Genomic DNA, 19660 nt, shown 5'->3' on the forward strand with positions numbered 1-19660 from the left:
TAAAGAGGGACTGTTAAGGTGGTGGATCAGAGTGTAGGCAAGTAGATAGCAAGTAGATAGCAGCCCTAGGCCAGCCGGTCCTGGGCTCAGGAGGAGGGCGTGAGGTTGCTCAGAGGGCTCACCCCACTATCTATGGAATTCCACGCTTTTCTTTTTCTTTTCTCTAAACAAAGGTGTTCATTTCGGAGACAGCAAGGGAATGGCTGAGTTGACTGAGGGAAGCGGTCATTAAAGAGAAGACAGAGGGAGGAGTACAGGCTTTCGGGCTGCTAGATTCAGTCCCTGGGAAAGGGGCTGAAATTGCGTCCCCCTTGCCCGGAGGCCTGTCGATCTCTCTAGGGGATCGAGGAGGAGAGGAGGCGTCTCCTCTAAATAGGACCTCAGTCTCCGGGAGCGGTACCGCGTAGGCTACAGGTCCGCTTAGCACCTAGGGATCAGATGCCGAGATCAGGGTGGGGGTGGTGCCAGGGGGTACCCCGGCTTGCTTCCCGCACCCGCTCCCGCCCCTACTAAGCCGCGCTCCCCTCCCTCGCGCGCGTGCGCCCGGTCCCCGCATGCCTCCCCCGCTATAGCCGCGGGCGCGCGCGCGCGTGCCAGTCGTTCCAGGCGGGAGCTGGAGATCGCCGGCTGCGGGCTCGAGAGGGGACTCTCGGGCGCGGCTGGAGCGCGGGCGGGCGCGGGCCTGGCTGCGGGCGGGGGTCGCCTCGTGCCGCCGCCCCTGTTGGCTGGCCCGACCGCGGCGCCGAGCGCAAAGGCCGGGCTCCCAGGGCCAGCGGCCATGGGCGGGAGCCGCAGGCGGCAGCGGCAGCGGCGGGCCCCGTGGGCGGGGAGGCGCTCGGCCCAGGGCCCCTGACGCCCCCGCGCCTCCTGGGGGGCCGTAGCCAAGCAACGCCCGGCGCGCCCGCCCGCCCATCCCCCGCTGCCCTTTTTCTCCTGGCCCCGTGCGAAGGAGCATGCGGGCGCCTGGCCTCGGCCAGCGAAGAGTTAAGCCGAGGGGCGTGGAGCAGCCCCCTCCTTGGGGGCGTGCCCCCCTCCCCCGCTAGGCGGCCCGCCCCCGCTCTAGGATATGGCCCCCGGCCCCGGCCCGGGACCCGAGGTCCCGCGCCCGGGCCAGTGAAAGACGTCTTCGCCTTCCCACCCTCCTTCCCTCACCGGCCAGCACCATGGGATGTAATATGTGCGTGGTCCAGAAACCGGAGGAGCAGTACAAAGTGATGCTTCAGGTAGGTGGTTGTCGAGGGGCAAAGCCCGCCCAGGGAATGGTCAGACCATGTGGGGAGGGCAGGTGGACGCGGGAAGGCCTGCGTGGGAGGCAGGAGGGTTTGGAGAGGAAAAACCAACCTCACCCTCAGATTCTGGGCTTGCTGGGTGTTGGCACTCCGTGGAAACCAGCCACGAATGGTGGGGGGAAGCTGGGTGGGGGTGGGGTGTTAGGGGCTCGAAGAAGATTGGGACACCAGTCCTGCGTCCAAATCAGCCCAGGATGGGAAGTTGGGGTTGGTCCGGCTAGGGCACGCTTGCGTCCTGGGCCCGCAGCCAGGAGGCGCGGTGTACCGGGCGCGGGATGCAGGTTGCATAGCAACGGCTCCTTTCTGGGCACTTGCTCTTCAGGCTAAACCCAGAACCAGAGAAGCGGCTGGGCGCCCACCATGTGTGGGACGGCCGAATCTAGGTCCAGTGGTCCAGAGAAGCAGAAGCCCCAAGGGGCGTCGACGTTCAGCCTGGAGCTGGGTGTCCATTTCTGTACCCACTGCTGGATCGGGCCCTGTGTGAACTGTGGGCTTTTGGTCCTTGGGCGTCTCGAGCCAGTGGGCGCTGCTGGGGTCGGCGGTACACGGCCAGCGCTTTGCAGCTTGGACCACACGCAGTCCTGTTGGGCCTTGGCGGGGGAAGGGGGGCATGGATGTGGCGGTGAGCCACTGGGAGCGGAGAGACACCGGGCCGTGGGCTCGCACCTGGAGCCCAGCCCCGCAGCCCCAAGCGGGGCTTTTTTGCCTGTGCGTGGCGTGACTACGTGAGTGCGTGCCTGTGCCCCGTCTATGTGTGCGCGGAGGCTCTCCTGCCCCGCGTTTGTGTGCTTTCTATGTGCACCTTGCGAGGTGTCTAGAGAAATATGTCGGGGATGATCTGAACTGAGACCCACTGGGGCTAAGTGCTGGGAGGTCAAGGTCAGAGGGAGTCGGGACCCAGGAGCGACGGGAGTGCAGACAGGTATGCATTTAGTGTGTCCTGCCTCAGCTCCTGGGTTTATTGCTCAGGATTTGGGAGCAGGTGCATGCAGGAGAAGGTTGACTGGATAGAACCTGGAGGCTCCTAGACAAATAATGGAGAACCCCTGCAGGCATCGGCAGGAAATGGGGCGCAGTCAGAACGAATCAAGGTATTGAGGTGGCCGTGGGGCGGGGGCTCAGCATTTGTGCTGTGAGCTTAGTTCCTTAGGCCACCGTGAATAAGAGGTGAGGGGCCCCAGCCTGATGGCGCTTCTGGTCCCCTCTCCTTGTCCCTTTTCTGTGAGCCCACACTGCTCTCGCTTCTCCCTCCCATGCTGCTCTCCACCTTCTTCCTTCTTCTGTACTCCAGGCGTTTCTCCTCTGCTCTTGTTGCCACTGTTTGGAAATCTCTGGCCATTAAGGTTTCCCCAGTGTCTGGAATGAGCCAGGTTGGCACTTAGTGGGCCTTCTGTAGGATCGCAGATTCTGACTTCAGGTGGGAGGTGGGTTCTGCTGGTTGATGGGAACTCAGGATCCCATCTTCATTGCTTCCTTTTCTGGAATCCTTTCTTTTCTGGAATCTGGCTCATGAAATGGCAAGTGGTTCCAACCCACCCTTGTCTTGACTTTCTTGGAGCTTTATGTAAGGTTGACCTCATGGAAAGGAGAGGGCAATATGAGCTGCGCTTCAGGCCTGAAATGGGCTCCCCATGGCAGTCTCAGAAGGCCATCACAGGTCCCACCAGGACTGCTTTCAGAGAGGTTCCAATGGAGAAGAGGGCTGAGATAACCCCTGGATGAGAGTTTCCTTACGAGAGTCCTGGCCAGGTGTGGTGGTGCATGCCTGTAGTCCCAGCACTTGGGAGACTCCATAGCTTAGGGGAAGAATTCTCCCCGGGCTCAATCCCCAATGCCACAAAAAGAGGGAGAGGGGAACAACAGCACATGTTCCCCATCCTTCTCTTTCATGGAAGGGACTTGCCCTTGGCAAGGTGGCCCACCAGGAGGAGGACTATTGCAGACCAGTCACCTCAACATTCTGTCTTGGTGGCCGTGGTCACCACTAATGAGCTCCCAGGGGACGCTGCCCCCTTTAAAGCTCCTATGAAAGTCGAGACGCATGCCTTCACTTTGGAGATGGGATGGTTTTACTCTTTTTCTTCTTTCTTTCTTTCTTTCTTTCTTTTTCTTTTTCTTTTTCTTTTTCTTTTCTTTCTTTCTTTTTTTTTTTTTGGTGGTACTGGGGTTCCTGGAAGCCCTTCTACCTCCAGGTTACATTCCCAGACCTATTTTTTATATTTGTATTTGGAAACAGGGTCTCTTAAGCCAGCATGGCTGGCTTCAAACCTGCGCGATCCTCCTGTCTCCGCCTCCCAAGTGTGGGGATTACAAGCATACGCTGCCACGTCCGACGATGGGATGGCTTTAAAAGCAGAACCATTTTACCTTTGTGTGGGGTGTGTGTGTGTGTGTGTGTGTGTGTGTGTGTGTGTGTATGATACTGGGGATTGAATTCCAAGGCATTCTACCTCCGAACTACACCCCCAGCTGAAAGTTGAGGAGGGCCTTACAAGTTGCTGAGTCTGGAGTATGGCCACATACCAGTGATCCTCCTGTCTCAGCCTCCCACCACACCTGGCTTATTTTTTTTCCATTTAAGACTGTTATGAACTGGGCATGGTGGCACAGGCTTCTAATCCCAGTACTTAGGAGTCTGAGACAAAAGGATTGCAGGTTTGAGAACAGCCTTAACAACTAGTGAGACGCTCATCAACTTAGAGAGACTCTGTTTCAAAACAAAAATAAAAGCCGGGCGTGGTGGCGCACACTTGTAATCCCAGCATTTGGGAGGCTGAGACCGGAGGATCACGGTTTGCGGACAGCCTTAGCTACTTAGGCCCTCTGCAACTTAGTGAGACCCTGTTTCAAAAATAAAGAATAAAAAATAGGGCAGGGGGTGTAGCTCGGAGGTCAACTGCCCCTGGGTTTCATTCCCCTCCCCAAATAAATAAAAATAAAAATAAAAGCTGGGCGTGGTGACACACACTTGTAATCCCAGTACTTGGGAGACAGGAGGATCACAGGTTCGAGCCAGTCTCAGCAATTTAGCAAGGCCTTCCAGCAAACTAGTGAGACCATTTTATTTTTCGATACCGGGGATGAAACCCAGGGGCATTCTACATTCGAGCGTTACCCTCAGCCCTATTTTTTATTCTTCATTTTGAAACAGGGTCTCACTGAGTTGCAAAGGGCCTCATTAAGTAGCTGAGGCTGTCCGCAAACCGTGATCCTCCTGTCTCAGCCTCCCAAAGGCTGAGATTACAAGCACAGGCCACCATGCCTGACTAGTGAGACCATTTCCAAATAAGAAATAAAATCAGGCTAGAATGCTTCTGGGCCAAATCCCCAGGACCAAAAGTAAAATAAATAAATAAAATAAGACTCGAGGGTGTAGCTTGGAGGTAGAATGCCTCTGGGTTCAATGCTCAGTGCCCCCAAAAAAGATTACAATTTTTTTTTTTTTGGTACTGGGGATTGGACTCAGGGTCATTCTACCTCTGAGCTATACTCTCAGCCCTTTTACTGTTTCTGTTTTTGCTTGTTTGTTTTTTGGTTTTATTTGGTGCATTGTAATTTTGCATTGGGGTACAAAGTATTAGAAAAATATATGCATAACAAGTTGGGTGTGGTGGTGTACGCTTGTAATCCCAGAACTTGGGAGGCTGAGATAGGAGGATTTTGCAGGTTCAAAGCCAGCCTCAGCTACTTAGTGAGGCTCTCAGCAACTTAGTGAGACCCTGTTTCCAAATAAAATAGAAAGTAGGTCTAGGAGTATAGCCCAGAGGTAGAAAAGCCCCTGGGTTCCACCTCCAGTAACACACACACACATATACACACATATATATTATATATAATACATACATACACACACACACATACACACACACACACACACGCATATAGCTCTTGGTGTCCTCCCCACTGTGTCCCTCCCCCACACATGTTTTGAGTTTGGAATTGGAATTTATAGTATTATTTCAACCGTTGTATTGTTTAGAACCATTCTTTAAAATTAAGAGAAAATAAAAGAAGCTTGAACAAAAAATAGTAAAATCCGAAGGGTGTGGTGGTGCTCACCTGTAATCCCAGTACTAGGAGGCTGAGACAGGAGGATTGCAGGTTTGTGGCCAACCCCAGCAATTTAGAAGTGAGGCCTTCCTCAACTTAGTGAAACCCTGCTTCAAAATAAGAAAAAAATAAAATAGGAGTGGGGGTATAGCTCAGAGGTAGAATGTCCCTGGGTTCAACTTCCACTACCCCCTAAGCTCCCACAGACCATCTTCTTGTTGCATGAAGACAGTAAGAGAAACAACTAGAAACCTTGAGGAAGGGCTGCCTTTTGTTGGTTCGAAGGTCCATGGTACCGTTATTCGTGGTGACACACACCTGTAATCTCAGTATTTAGGAGGCTGAGACAGACTGCCGGTTCAAGGACAGTCTCAGTAACCTAGTGAGACCCTGTTTCAAAACAAAAATAAACCGGCACATACTTGTAAACTCAGTAGTAGTTGGGAAGCTAAGACAGGTGGATCGCAGGTTCGAGGACAGCCTCAGCAAGTAGCGAGACTCTCAGCAACCTAGCGAGACCCTGTTTCAAAATACAGATAAAAGCCGACCTCTGCCACTTAGTGAGGCCCTCCACAACTTAGACCCTGTTTCAAAATAAAAAATAAAATAGGTCTGGGGGTGTAGCTCTGAGGTAAAAGGCCGCTGGGTTCAGTCCCCACTACTACTAAATAAATAAATAAATAAACAAACAAATAAACAAATAAATAAATACCGGGCATTGTGGCACATGCTTGTTACCCTAGTACTTGGAGGCAGAGACAGGAGGATTGCAGATTTGAGGACAGCCTCAGCAAATAGTGAGACTCTCATTAACCTAGCAAGACCTTTTTTCTTTTTCTTTTTTTGCAGGTCTGGGGATGGAACGCAGGGACATTCGACCTCCGAGTTACACCCCCTGCCCTATTTTTTATTCTATTTTTATTTTTATTTTTATTTTTTGGTGGTACTGGGGATGGAATCCTTCTACCTCCAGGCTACACTCCCCAGACCTATTTTATATTTTATTTGGAAACAGGGTCTCTTAAACCAGCAAGGCTGGCTTTGAACCTGCGCGATCCTCCTGTCTCTACCTCCCAAGCGGGGGTGGGGGTGGGGGGTAGGTGGGGGGTGGGATTACAAGCGTTCACCACTACGCCCGGCTATTCTTTATTTTTTAAACAGGGTCTCACTGAGTTTCAAAGAGCCTCATTAAGTAGCTGAAGATGTCCACAAACTGCGATCCTCCTGTTTCAGCCTCCCGAATGCTGGGATTACAAGTGTGCACCACTACGCCCAGCTCGACCTTTTTTCAAAATAAAAATAAAGCCGGGTGTGGTGGCACATGCTTGTAATCCCAGCATTTGAGAGGCTGAGAGAGGAGGATTGTGGTTCGCGGACAGCCTCAGCTACTTAGTGAGGCCCTCTGCAACTCAGTGAGACCATGTTTCAAAATAAAGAATAAAAAATAGGGCAGGGGGTATAGCTCAGAGGCCAAATGCCTCTGGGTTCCATCCCCAGACCCACACACAAAAAATTTAGGGGTGGGGTGTAGCTCAGAAGTCATCGAATGCCCCTGGGTTCCATCCTCAGATCTGCAAAAAAAACGAACAAACTAAAAGAAAAATAAAGGCCGGGCATGGTGGCCCACGCTTGGGAGGCTGAAACAGGAGGATCACACAGCTTTGAAGCCAGCCTCAGCTACTGAGTGAGGCTCTCAACAACTTAGTGAGACCCTGTTTCCAAATAAAATAGAAAATAGGTCTGGGAGGTAGAAAATAGGTCTGGTTCCACTCCCAGTACCACAAAAAATAAAATAAAATAAAATAGAATAAAATAAATAAATAAATAATAAAAATAAAATAGAACTAGGGGTGTAGCTCAGAGGTAGAATGCCCTGAGTTCGATCCATAGTACCATACACACAAGAAAATAAATGAAAATAAATAAAAATAAAAATAGGGATGGGGTGTAGCTCAGAGGTAGAATGCCTCTGGGTTTATCCCCAGTGCCAAAAAAGAAAAAAAAATCTTGTACCCATCCCCCCTCCCAACATTCCAGCCTGTGACAAACATTAATCTACCTTTTGTGTGTGTGTGATACCTGGGGATGGAGTCCAGGGTCATTCTACCTCCAAGCTACACCCCAGCCCTATTTTTTTATTCTTTATTTGGAAATAGGGTCTCACTAAGTTGTAGAGGGCCTCACTAAGTAGGTGAGGCTGGATGCAAACCTGCGATTCTCCTGTCTCAGCCTCCCAAATACTAGGGTTACAAACATGGACCAGCACTCCCGGCTTCCATTAATCTACTTTGTGGATTTATTTTTCTTTCAGAGACACAGACAGATTTCTTTAGGAAAGCAGCTACACATTCCAGGAAGAATGCAAGACTGCAGACTACCTCAGGAAGTAAATACACATTCAAGGGAAAATATGGGCCAGAGAAATATATAGCCTCAGCAGATTTGGCTGTTCTGGGCATTTCATAGAAATGAAGCCACACAATATATGACCTTTTGTGTCTGGCTTCTTCATTTATAATGTGTTTCAGGTTGGTCCATGTCACAGCATGGATCAGTAAATTTCCTTTCATGGCCAAATATTCCATTGCATGATATACCACATAATATTTAGCAGTTCATGGGCATTTGAGTTGCTTCCACCTTTTGGTTGTTTTGAGTAATGGACAGGTACGTATTTGAGTCACTGCTTCCAATTCTTTTACATACCTAAAAATGGAATTGATAGATCATATGGTAATTCTCTGTCATTTTTCTGCAATGGCTATGCCATTTATATTACCACCGGTAGCAAACAATGGTTCTCATTTCTCCACCTGCCTGCCAATACTTGTTATTTTTTGGAAGTGGCATCTCCTTGTTTTGTTTTGTTGTTGCACTTGAGAGCATTGCCACTGAGCTATAGCTCTAGCCCCCCCCCCTTTTTTGTGGTACTGGGAGCTATACCCCCAGCCTTATTTATTTATTTATTTATTTATTTATTTATTTATTTATTTATTTATTTGTGGGTCTGGGGATGAAATCCAGGAGAATTCGACTTCCAAACTACACCCCCTGCCCTATTTTTTTTAATTCTTTATTTTGAAACAGGGTCTCACTAAATTGTGGAGGGCCTCACTAAATAGCTGAGGCTGTCCGTGAACCACGATCCTCCCATCTCAGCCTTCCTAACGCTGGGATTATAAGTGTGCACCACCACACCCGGCTTCCCCAGCCCTATTTTGTATTCTTTAGTTTGAAACAGGGTCTCACTGAGTTACAGAGGGCCTCACTAAGTAGTAGCTGAGACTGTCCTCGAACTGTGACCCTCCTGTCTCAGCCTCCCAAGTACTGGGATTACAAGCGTGCGCCACCACACCTGTCTTCTTATTGTGGTTTTGATTTACATTTCTGGTTGGCTAAATGATGTGGAACATTTTTTCTTGAGGTTATTGGCCATTTGCATGCCTGCTTTGGGGAAATGTTTTACGTTATTACTACTTTGTTCTGATTAGTGGAGCATTGGTAGGAAGTTTTGAAATCAGGAAGTATGAGTCCTTCCAACTTTGTACGTCTTCTTTTTTTTTTTCTTTTTTGTGGTACTGGGGATGGATGGAATCCAGGGGCATTCTACCTCTGAGCTACACCCCCAGCCCTATTTTATTTTTATTTTGAAGCAGGCTCTCACTAGGTTGATAAGAGTTTCAATACTTGCTAAGACTGTCCTACATCCTGCAATCATACTGTCTCAGCCTTCCAAGGACTGGGATTACAAGCGTGCACCACCATGCCCAGCTGTACTTCTTTTTCAAGATCATTTGGCTATGTGCTGGGTCCCTCCAGTTTCCATGTAAATTTCTGGATCAGCTTGTCAATTTCTGAAAATAAAGCAGTTGGATTTGACAGATTGTATTGCATGTATGGATCAATTTTGGGAGTGCTGCCTATGAACATGGAGTGTCTTTCCATTTATAGGTATCCCTATTTCCTTCCTTCCTTCCTTCCTTCCTTCCTTTCTTTTTGGTGATACTGGGAATTGAACACAGGGACTTTCTACCTCCGAGCTACACCCCCAACCCTGTTTAATTCTTATTTTGAAACGTTCTCACTAGGTTGATGAAAGTCTCACTATTTGCTGAGGCTATCCTCAAACCCGGGATCCTCCTGTCTCAGCCTGCCAAGAACTGGAATTACAAGTGTGCACCACTATGCCCACCTCAGTGTCCTTTTTTTTTGGGCAGTATTGGGGATTGAACCAGCCCAGGGGCATTCTACCTCTTAGCTACACCCCCGAGCCCTATTTTATTCTTTATTTTGAAACAGGGTCTCACTAAGTTGCAGAGGGCCTCACAAGTTGCTGAGGCTGGTGTGAACTTGTGATCCTCCTGTCTCAGTCTCCCAATTATTAGGATTACAAGTGTGCGCCACCACACCCGGCTTCTTCATTTTCTTTCAATGATATTTTGTACTTCTTTTGTTAAATTATTTGAGTTATTTTATTCTTTTTTTTTTGCGGTACTGGAAATGGAACCCAGGGACATTCTACCACCAAGCAACACCCCCAACAGTATTTTTTTTATTCTTTATTTTGAAACAGGGTCTCACTGAGTTGCAAAGGGCCTCACTAAGTAACTGAGGCTGCCCTTGAAACTTGGTCCTCCTGTTTTAGCCTCCCAAATGCTGGGATTACAAGCATGCACCACCACGCCTGGTTGAGTTATTTTATTCTTTATGATGCTATTTTAAGTGAAATTTCCTTTATTTCAGTTTTGGTTTTCTCACTGCTACTGTATAGAAACACAGTTGATTTTATGCGTGTGTGTGTGCAAAGGGGAGTACTGGGAATTGAACCCAGGAGAATTCTACCTCTTAGCTCCACCCCGAGCCCTATTATTATTATTATTATTATTATTATTTATTTTTATTATTTTATTATTTTTTCAGTACTGAGGATGGAACACAGGGGCATTCTACCTTTGAGCTATACCCCAGCCCTATTTTGTATTCTTTATTTTATTTTTTATTTTTTGCAGTACTGGGGATATAACCCAGGGGCATTCTACCTGCAAGTGACACCCCCAGCCCTACTTTTTATTCTTTATTTTGAAACAGGGTTTCACTGAGTTGCAAAGGGCCTCACTAAATAGCTGAGGCTGGCTCTGAACCTGGATCCTCCTGTCTCAGTCTCCCAAATGCTGGGGTTACAAGCGTGTGCCACCATGCCTGGCTATTCTTTATTTTTTGAAGCAGGGTCTCACTGAGTTACAAAGGGCCTCACTAAGTAACTGAGTCTGCCCGCGAACCGCAATCCTCCTATCTCAGCCTCCCAAATGCTGGGATTAAAAGTGTGTTCCAGCCTGGAGTGGTGGCACACACTTGTGATCTCAGTGCTTGGGAGGCTGAGACAGGAGGATTGCACAGGTTTGAAGCCAGCCTCATCTACTTAGTAAGACCCTGTTTCCAAATAAAGTATAAAATAGGTCTGGGAGTATATAGCCCAGAGATAGAAAAGCCCCTGGGTTCCACCCTCAGTACCACACACACACACACACACACACACACACACACAAAATGTATGTTCCACCACACCCGGCAAACTCCCTTTTTATTATTTTTATTTTGAAATGGAGTCTTGTTGAATTGCTAAGAGCCTCACTAAGTTGTTGAAGCTCCTCCTGAACCTGTAATTCTCTTAGAGGATCACAGAGATCACATGTACTGGGATTGCCAAGGATTAGGATCGGCATCACAGCCCATCAAGGGGAGGCTTTTTTGTTGATGCTATCAAGTTGAAGTTTCTTTCTGTTCCTAATTTGTTGAGTGCTTTTATCATGATTGTTTGTTGGGATTTTCATGTCTTTGTTCCTTTATTCTACTGACATGCTCTGTCACTGGCCCTTTCAGAACTTCCAACCCATTTCTATTCTTCCAGCAGTAGCCTCCTAGCACACTTAACTGAACAAGAAGGGGAGGGAGGCAGGAGGTTACATGCTTGGCAAAATCTAGGGCTGCCCTGGAAAAGGGGAACTATTTACTGCATGTTGATTTAGGAAAAGGAAGTGGCCAGGTTACCAAAGGAGAAAAGATAGGAAGTAGTGTGCACCTGGCCAAGCTACAAAGCCCTTCTCCAGAGCTTTGCCTGGTGCCTCTGCTTGCCACTCCATTCATCCTCTCTGCCAGCCACCTTGACACACCTGTCATGTCCCACATGCTACTGACCTCTCTGCCTCTTAGTCTTTCCCTTGCCAGCCTGTTCTTACTAAACTTGGTATCCCCTTCTCTGACTCCATCAGAAATGTGGAGATACTCGGTTAATATTTATTAACCACTGTATTCCATGAATTCCTTCCAGTAAGGTGCCCAGTGGGACTTCTGGGCCAGTTGAATCAGGGCCACCGGTCTCCTTCTCTCTACCTCAGGACAACCCTTGCATAGGCTCCCAAGCTTCACTCCTTTACCACCTACTTGTTGAGCCCTTGCTGTTGCAGCCACTGTCCTTGGTGCTAAGGATCTGGCACAGGACATGTGGCCCCCAACCCAGCTCAGGGATTTGGGTCAGGCTGTGCACTACACTCCGTATCTTTTCTGGATGGAAATGAAGTTGCCATGGAAGGCGTGAGTGGAGAGGGGGGCATTGAATTTTTTTTGGGGGGGGTATTGAGATTGAAAATTGAACCCAGGCTCATTCTACCTCTAAGCTATACTTCTAGCCCTATTTTATGTTTTATTTTGAAATAGGGTCTTCCTAAATTGCTGAGGCTGGCCTGGAACCTATGATCCTCCTGTCTCAGCCTCCCAAGGACTGGGGTTATAGGCACATGCCGCTATGCCTGGTGAGGGGGGCACAGAATTCTGACAGGCATCTTCTGGACAGGTTCACCCAGCATTGTGCCACCGTCTTAAGACTTTCAAATGTCTCTTCCTTATCTTGGAGTTTTGAGGATTGCCTGATCCATTGAAATAAAAATCTTAGCCAGTCATGGTGGCGCATGTTTGTAATCCCAGCATTCAGGAGGTGGAGACTGGAGGATCGCGTTTTGCAGACATCTTGAGCTATTTAGCGAGGACTTTCATAACTCAGTGAAACCCTGTTTCAAAAATAAAAAGACTATGCCGGGATGGTGGTGCACGTTTGTAATACCCAAGCTTGGGAGGCAGAGACAGGAGGATCATGCAGGTTTGAAGCCAGCCTTGCTGGCTTAAGAGACCCTGTTTCCAAATAAAATATAAAATAGGTCTGGGAGTGTAGCCTGGAGGTAGAAGGGTTCCATCCCCAGTGCCACCAAATAAATAAATAAATAAATAAATAAATAGACTAAAAACTAGGGCTGGGGATGTAGCTTGGAGGTATAATGCCCCTAGGTTCCATCCCCAGTACCGCCAAAAAAAAAAAAAAAGAAAGAATAAAAGAAAGAAAGAAAGAAAGAAAGAAAGAAAGAAAGAGAAAATTCTTTGGGGACAGAAAGCACATTAGTGGTTGCAGGGACAGAAGGGCATGTAGGCATGGACATGGTGATGGTTTCACTGTATGTAGATGTGATATGAAACCTTACAAACTCTACGCAGTATGTGTACTGTGGCAACTATATTCCAGTAAAGCATTAAGACTGAGAACCACATGCTCACTCCAAAGGGAAAAATAGTGTGTGAGCTCAGTGCGGGGACCTGAGGGAGTCTGGGTGCTCTTTGTTCTTTCCTTCCTAATACTTCACTTAGCTGTGGCTATAGGAATGGAGGCAGCTCCAGCTCCGTTCCAGCTGTGGCTCTGCCCTCACCACGAGATGTGGGACCAGGGGCAAGTCAACAAAGAGCTCAGTGCCTCAGTTTCTCTGCCTGTTCAGTGGAAGTGAAAAGAGCATTTGCCTAGGGTGGTTGTGCCAAGAAGAGCAAATTACACGTGCCTGGCAACACTTCCCAGTCTGCTCTGGGTCCCCTGGGAACTCACTGGGTAGAGAATGGGTTTGCTGCTATCAGCTCATTTCGCTTGGGTCGTTAAGGGTGCAGATTACAGATGAACATGTCCTGGTTAATGCCCAGTGCCAGAAGACTGTCCCATATTATCCTGAGAGTCTCTCTAATGTAAAAAAAAAGTAAGAAACAACACAGGAGAAGGCATCCACATTGTGAGGAATTGTGCTGTGCGGGGTTAGGAGAAGGACAGGGACAGCACCAGAGACACACTTAACTATTAGCACAGGCTCTGGGACTCACCTAGCTGTCTTCCCTTTCATTGTATGGTCTGTCTCTCATACCTGCTCACTAATGAAAAACACTTTGCAGCTAATATTCTGATTGTTGCTAGACAGGGAGTGCCCTTGGCCAGCTGGCTGCTCTTCAGGTGGTGGAGGATGTGCTGTAAGTGGCCAATTCACGGAATTGGGAAAGCTACACTGAAAGGCTAATCTTAGCTGGACGTGGTAGCACACCCTTATAATCCCAGTACTTGGGAGACTAAGAAAGAAGGATCTCAGGTTCGTGGCCAGCCTCAGCAATTTGTGAGGCCCTCTGCAACTTAGTGAAACCCTGTTTCAAAATAAAGAATAAAAATAGGACTGGGCGGTTGCAGCTCCGTGGTAGAATGCCCCTGGGTTCCATCCCCAGTACCGCAAAAAAAAATAAAATAAAATAAAATAAATAAAAAATAGGGCTGGCAGTGTACTGCAAGAAAAGGAACAAAAGGTCTAGGGGTGTAGTTTGGAGGTAGAATGCCCCTAGGTTCCATCTCGCACACACACACACACACACACACACACACACACACACCTTTTTTTTTTTTTTTTGCAGTGGTAGGGATTGAACCCAGGGCCTTCCATACTAGTCAAGTTTTCTTCCATGGAAAGTTGACTTTGATGATGACTTCAGGAATTGGTTGGCTAACATGTGATGTGGGGGCATTCCAATTTTCTGTGTGCGTCTAAGGCAGGGTTCCGGTGTCCTCTGGAAAGAGGGAAGAAGCCACGTTGGGTGGCACACACATGGAACCCCAGTACTTAGACTGAGACAGGAGGACTGTAGATTCATGGCCAGCCTCAGTAACTTAGTAGGGTCTCTTGGCATCTTAGCAAGACCATATTTCTTTTCTTTTCTTCTTTCTTTCTTTCTTTCTTTCTTTCTTTCTTTCTTTCTTTCTTTCTTTCTTCCTTTCTTCCTTTCCTTTCCTTTCCTTTCCCTTGTACTGGGGATGAAACCAGAGACATTCTACCTCTGAGCTATACCCCCAGCACTTTCTTTTACTTTTGTTTTTGAAACAGGGTCTCATAGGTCCTCTGAATCGCAGTACTTGCTGAGGCTGTCCTCAAACTTGCAATCCTCCTATCTCAGCCTCCCAAGTACTGGAGTTAGATAAAAGGGGTATAAATCAAAGGTAGAATACCTCTGGGTTCAACCTCAGGCACCAAAAGGGGGGGTGAGAGGGACCTCAGAGGACATTGGACTAGCACCACTCAGGACACTCAGCAGCTTTGGCGTGGGCGGTACTCTCTAGGACAGAGTCCTCCCTCTACCTCAGGCCCTTGTTAAAATACATGTTGTCACTGTTCTGTCCTTGGTGGGCTCTGGAATTCTTCATTTCTTGTAAGGGCCAGAGTGTGTGGGGGGTTTGAGGCTGCTGTTACAAAGAACTTCTGTAGGAACTTGGTAAATCAGTGGAGTCCCAAATTACATCGACATCACTGGGGAAGTGAGGGTTTTGTTTCATTTCTTTTTTGGGGAGGGAGGAGGGAGTTAGGGATTGAAGCCAGGAGCAGTCTACTACAAAGCTATACCCCCCAGCCTGATTTTATTTCTTATTTGGAAACAGGGTCTCACTAGGTTGCTGAGAGCCTCACTAAGTTGCCGAGGTTGGCTTTGAACCTGTGATCCTCCTGTCTCAGCCTCCTAAGTACTAGGATTACAAGTGTGTGCTACCACGCCCAGCTTCATTTTGTTTTTAACAAATAAATCCTTACCAAAGACTTATTAAATCAGGAAATCAGGACTTTCAGGGGACGTTGCCTAAGTGGGGCTTCAAGGGACATGACCTTTCTTCCATTCTCTTTTCCCACTGCCCACACTCCTACCAACATCCAGGCAGCTAGCTTTGTGGGCACCCCTGCCCCCAACTACTGAGAACGCCTTGAAGATGCTGTTCCTTCCCAATCGTCTGGCCCTGGGCAGAAAGGGTTGGTACGAAGTTAAATGGGGAGGAGAGGATGATGTGTTTTGGCCAGGCAGCTGTGACTAGGCATGGTGGTCAGATGTGGGTGGGGTGTACTCCTCTTCCTGCTAGTATTGTTAGGAATTCAGGCACTTTACAGCCACCAATGGGATGATTTATGCAAGGATCCTCACTGGATGGTAAAACCATTAGATGTGGAAGTTTGTGTGTGGGGAGGGAACAGGATGCTCACAAGGTCTCAAAGCATTATCCCAAATTACTTGTGAACTAGGAAGAAAAAGTACACTATACAAGGGAGAGTTCTGCAGCTAACACCTTGATGATGTGATCAAACTGAACATCCCCAACAGTGGACAGGGGACAGTGGGGGCAGGAGGGAGGAGGAGAGAGCCTCATCACCTGCCTCATCAATTGGCTTCTGGATCAAAAGAGAAGCTATATGGCTTTAGTGACACAACAGGCGCTATTTGGAAGTGACCCATTGTATCTGTGGTATATTCCACGATAAGGATTTCTAAGGGTGTCGTGCTTTCAAGGAAATGGGAGTACTGGCCTGCTTTCCAAGGCTTCTACAAATGTGTGACTATAAAAAGCCCAAGAACAGGTGTGCTAGAATATGCCCTCTGGGGAGATTTGGGCTTTTAAAAGACACATGCAGATGTTCCAGCATCCCTCTGGGTTGGCAATTTTCAAAATTTTAGAGTCGGCAAAGCATGAATGAGAACTTTTGTTGGAGCGCTGAAAAGCCAGGAGTGCCAGGGCGCAGTGTGGGGTCCTCTGGACTCTCTTTTCCCCTCTGAGGGTTTGCCCACCCCAAGAGCCTGGATCCTCTGAGGGTAGAATCGAGTGCCGACCTGCTGGTCGATGGGGGCTCGGGGACCCCCAGGCAGAGGGCAGCTTCAGGTTCCTCAGTCTCCTGACCTGCAAGTGGGGTATGGAGGGTTGGCTTGTGTCGCCACCTATCCCTTGCATGACAGATTAAGACCTTTCCTGCAGGCAGTGCAGGGCTACTCTGGGCGGGCTGTTTGGGTTTTTTTGTTTGTTTTCTTTTTGTCTTCCTTCACCCCTCCTCTCGCAATTCTTCGGCGTCCGTGGGTGTGGAGCGTCCCTAGAGCAGAGCCCAGAGCGGCGCTGGGGTCAAGCGCGACATCGTTTGCCGCCGATGGTCCATTCACGGGCTTGCCAGCCGACCAGTACCGCGCCGGGAGCGGCAGCGCCCGCCTCGCGCCGCGCGCTCTTTGTCTGCGGCTCGGCGCCCAGGAGGCGGGGCCTGCCACCGCTCCCGGCGTCGCGCCTAGCGGGGCCAATCCCCAGACATTGGTGACCCCGCCGGATGCTCCTGGCCCTTAGTCCCCGTCACCCTCCTGCTCCCCCTCGTCAATGCCTCGGTGCCCTGGCTTTCTTGCCTTTTCCCTCTCTTGATCCTCTTCGCCATTCAGACCCCACCCTGAAGTCTCTCAGGGGCTGCCCCGCCCCATTCTCTGCCAAAGCTTCCAAAGCTCTGTCTATACCAGAGAAGCTTTCTCACCTGCCTTTGTTCCCCGCCCCCATCCCACGTAGTGCCTCCCCCAACAGATCCAGAGGTTCGTTCTCCATCTTGGCCCCCCACCTCCCAGGCAGCGTCTCCCTCGACTTCCCTCTCTCACTGACTTCAAGCTCTGGTCTCCTCACTCACTCATTGTCATGGCCCAGGGGTCCTGTACACACTCATTCTCCAGCTAATATCATTATGACTTTAAATAAAAAAGCATTCCTACTTGAATTCAACAACAATGGTCACAGGACACTCCATTGGTGGCTTGGATTTGGGCAGGCAGAGGTGGAATGGGGCACTGGAGATGTCTGCAGGTCTAAGTACAAGCTATAGATGAAAATTGTGCAATGAATAAAACATGCCCATTTCCCATTTCTGCCTCACCCTGGAGTCTCCCCTTCTCAATCTCCCTTTCTTCCGTAAGGGCATCACTGGGCAGCAGTTTTTTTTGTTTTGTTTTGTTTTGTTTTTTGTTTTTTTGTTTTTTTTTTGTGGGCCTGGGCAGCAGTTTTTTTTTGGGGGGGGGTCTGGGATGGTTTTTTTGCAGGTCTGGGGATGGAACCCAGGGTAATTCGACCTCTGAGCTACACCCCTGCCCTAGTTTTTATTCTTTATTTTGAAACCAGGTCTCACTGAGTTGCAGAGGGCCTCACTAAGTAGGTGAGGCTGTCCACGAACCACGATCCTCCTGTCTCAGCCTCCCGAATGCTGGGATAACAAGCGTGCACCACGACTCCTGGCTTATTTTATATTTTATTTGGAAACAGGGTCTAAATTGCTAAGAGCCTCACTAAGTAGCTGAGGCTGGCTTCGAACCTGCGCAGTCCTCTTGTCTCAGCCTTGTATTTTTATTTTGAAACAAGGTCTCACTAAGTTGCAGAGGGCTTCACTAAGTGGCTGAGGTGGTCCATGAACCGCGATCCTCTGGTCTCAGTCCCCAGCCTCCCGAATACTGTGATTACAAGCGTGCACCAACATGCCTGGCTAGCAGTTTTATATTTTTATTGTGGTAAATTATATATAACAAAATTTACTTTTAGTGACATTTCATCCATTCACGGTGTCTTGTGGCCATCACTACTATCTAGTTCAGAACACTCTTTAGTTTTATCACTGGAAAAGGGAACTCAGACCTCTGGGTGTGGGATACCTGTAATCTCAGTACTTGGGATGCCAAGACAGGAGAATCACAGGTTCCAGGACAGCTTCAGCAACTTAGTAAGACCCTGATTCAAAATTAGATAGGGCTGGGGGTGTGGCTCAGAGGTGGAATGCTACTGGGGTCAATACCAAGTCCAAATACACACACACACACACACACACACACACACACACACACCCCTCCCTCCCCCCTCTCATTAAATGGTCACTCCCTATTTCCTTTCCTCCAGCTCCTGGCAACTATCACTCTGCAGTGCGTGGCCTTTGGGTCAGCCTCCTTTCTCTTACGTAGAGCATTTTCAAGCTCCATCCATGTTGTAGCATGTATGTTCTCATGGCTGAATAATGCTCTTCTACGTGTATGGGCCACATTATGTGGATCCAGTCATCTGTTGGTGGAGATTTGTGTTGCTTCCCAGTCTCGGCTGTGATGAATAGTGCTGCTATGAACATTTGTGTACACATTTTTGCTTGAATGTCTGTTTTTGGTTCTTTTGGAGTTTCAGGGTATATACATAAACTCTATGTTTAACCTTCTTTTGTTTCTTTTTCAGGATCTGGGGCATGAACTCAGGGGCATTCTACCTCTGAGCTTTACTCCCAGCCTTATTTTATTTTATTTTTGGAAACAGGGTCTTGCTAAGTTGATGAGGCTGGCCTTGAATCTGCGATCCTCCTGTCTCAGTTTGCAAAATCCTGGTATTACAAGCATACACCACCACGCCGGGCATAAATTTAGCCTTTTAAGGAACTGCCAGACTTTTCCCACAGCAATGCCATCATTTTACTTTCCCACCCGCAATGGGTGAGGGTTTCGGTGTTTCCACTGACACTTGTTCTTTTCCTAACCATCTATGGGATCTCATTGTGGTGTGGAATTCAATTTCCTCAATGATTGGTGATGTTGAACATCTTTCCATGTGCTCCTTGGTTGTCATTTTATAGCCCTCCCTGTCTTTGTCCCCCAGCCCAGCATCATTCTACTTTAAAACACAAACTGAGCCAGGCGTAGTAGTGCACGCTTGTAATCTCAGTACTTAGGAAGCTGAGATAGGAGGATTGCAGGTTCGCAGCCAGCCTCAACTACTTAGTGAGGCCCTCTGCAACTTAGTGAGGCCTTGTTTCAAAATAAATTTTTAAAAATAGGACTGGAGCCAGGCGTGGTTGTGCACGCTTGTAATCCCCACGCTTGGGAGGCGGAGACAGGAAGATCGATCGCACAGGTTCAAAGCCAGCCGCGCTGGCTTAAGAGACCCTGTTTCCAAATAAAAATATACAAAATAGGTCTGGGAGTGTAGCCCGGAGGTAGAAGGGTTTCCAGGAACCCCAGTACCACCAAAAAAAAAAAAAGGACTGGAGATGTACCTTGGAGGTAGAATGCCCCTGGGTTCAATCTCCGGTACCACCAAACAAAACAAAACAAACAAACAAACAAACAAACAGCCTCCCTCACAAACTGGCCAGGTGTTGTGGTGCAAGCCTGTTATCCCAGCA

The 19660-nt window shown here is 48.5% G+C and overlaps 1 protein-coding gene across 5 annotated transcripts in view; it reads left to right on the forward strand.

Moving 5' to 3' along the window:
* Positions 1-1163: 1163 nt before the first annotated feature.
* PDZD4 (PDZ domain containing 4) overlaps positions 1164-19660 on the forward strand; it is a gene marked incomplete at both ends in the record, with an annotated part of 37653 nt that continues 19156 nt past the window's right edge. For 4 of the 5 annotated variants that reach the window (XM_080719138.1, XM_080719139.1, XM_080719140.1 and 1 more), the window contains one exon: positions 1164-1223. In XM_080719138.1, the coding sequence (XP_080575264.1) occupies positions 1164-1223 (60 nt within the window). Of the gene's footprint in view, positions 1224-2169; positions 2212-19660 lie in introns of those variants that run through there. The other variant, XM_080719142.1, reaches the window with a different exon arrangement.

Source organism: Muscardinus avellanarius (assembly GCF_963383645.1).
Source record: "Muscardinus avellanarius genome assembly, chromosome: X".
Classification (NCBI taxonomy): domain Eukaryota; kingdom Metazoa; phylum Chordata; class Mammalia; order Rodentia; family Gliridae; genus Muscardinus; species Muscardinus avellanarius.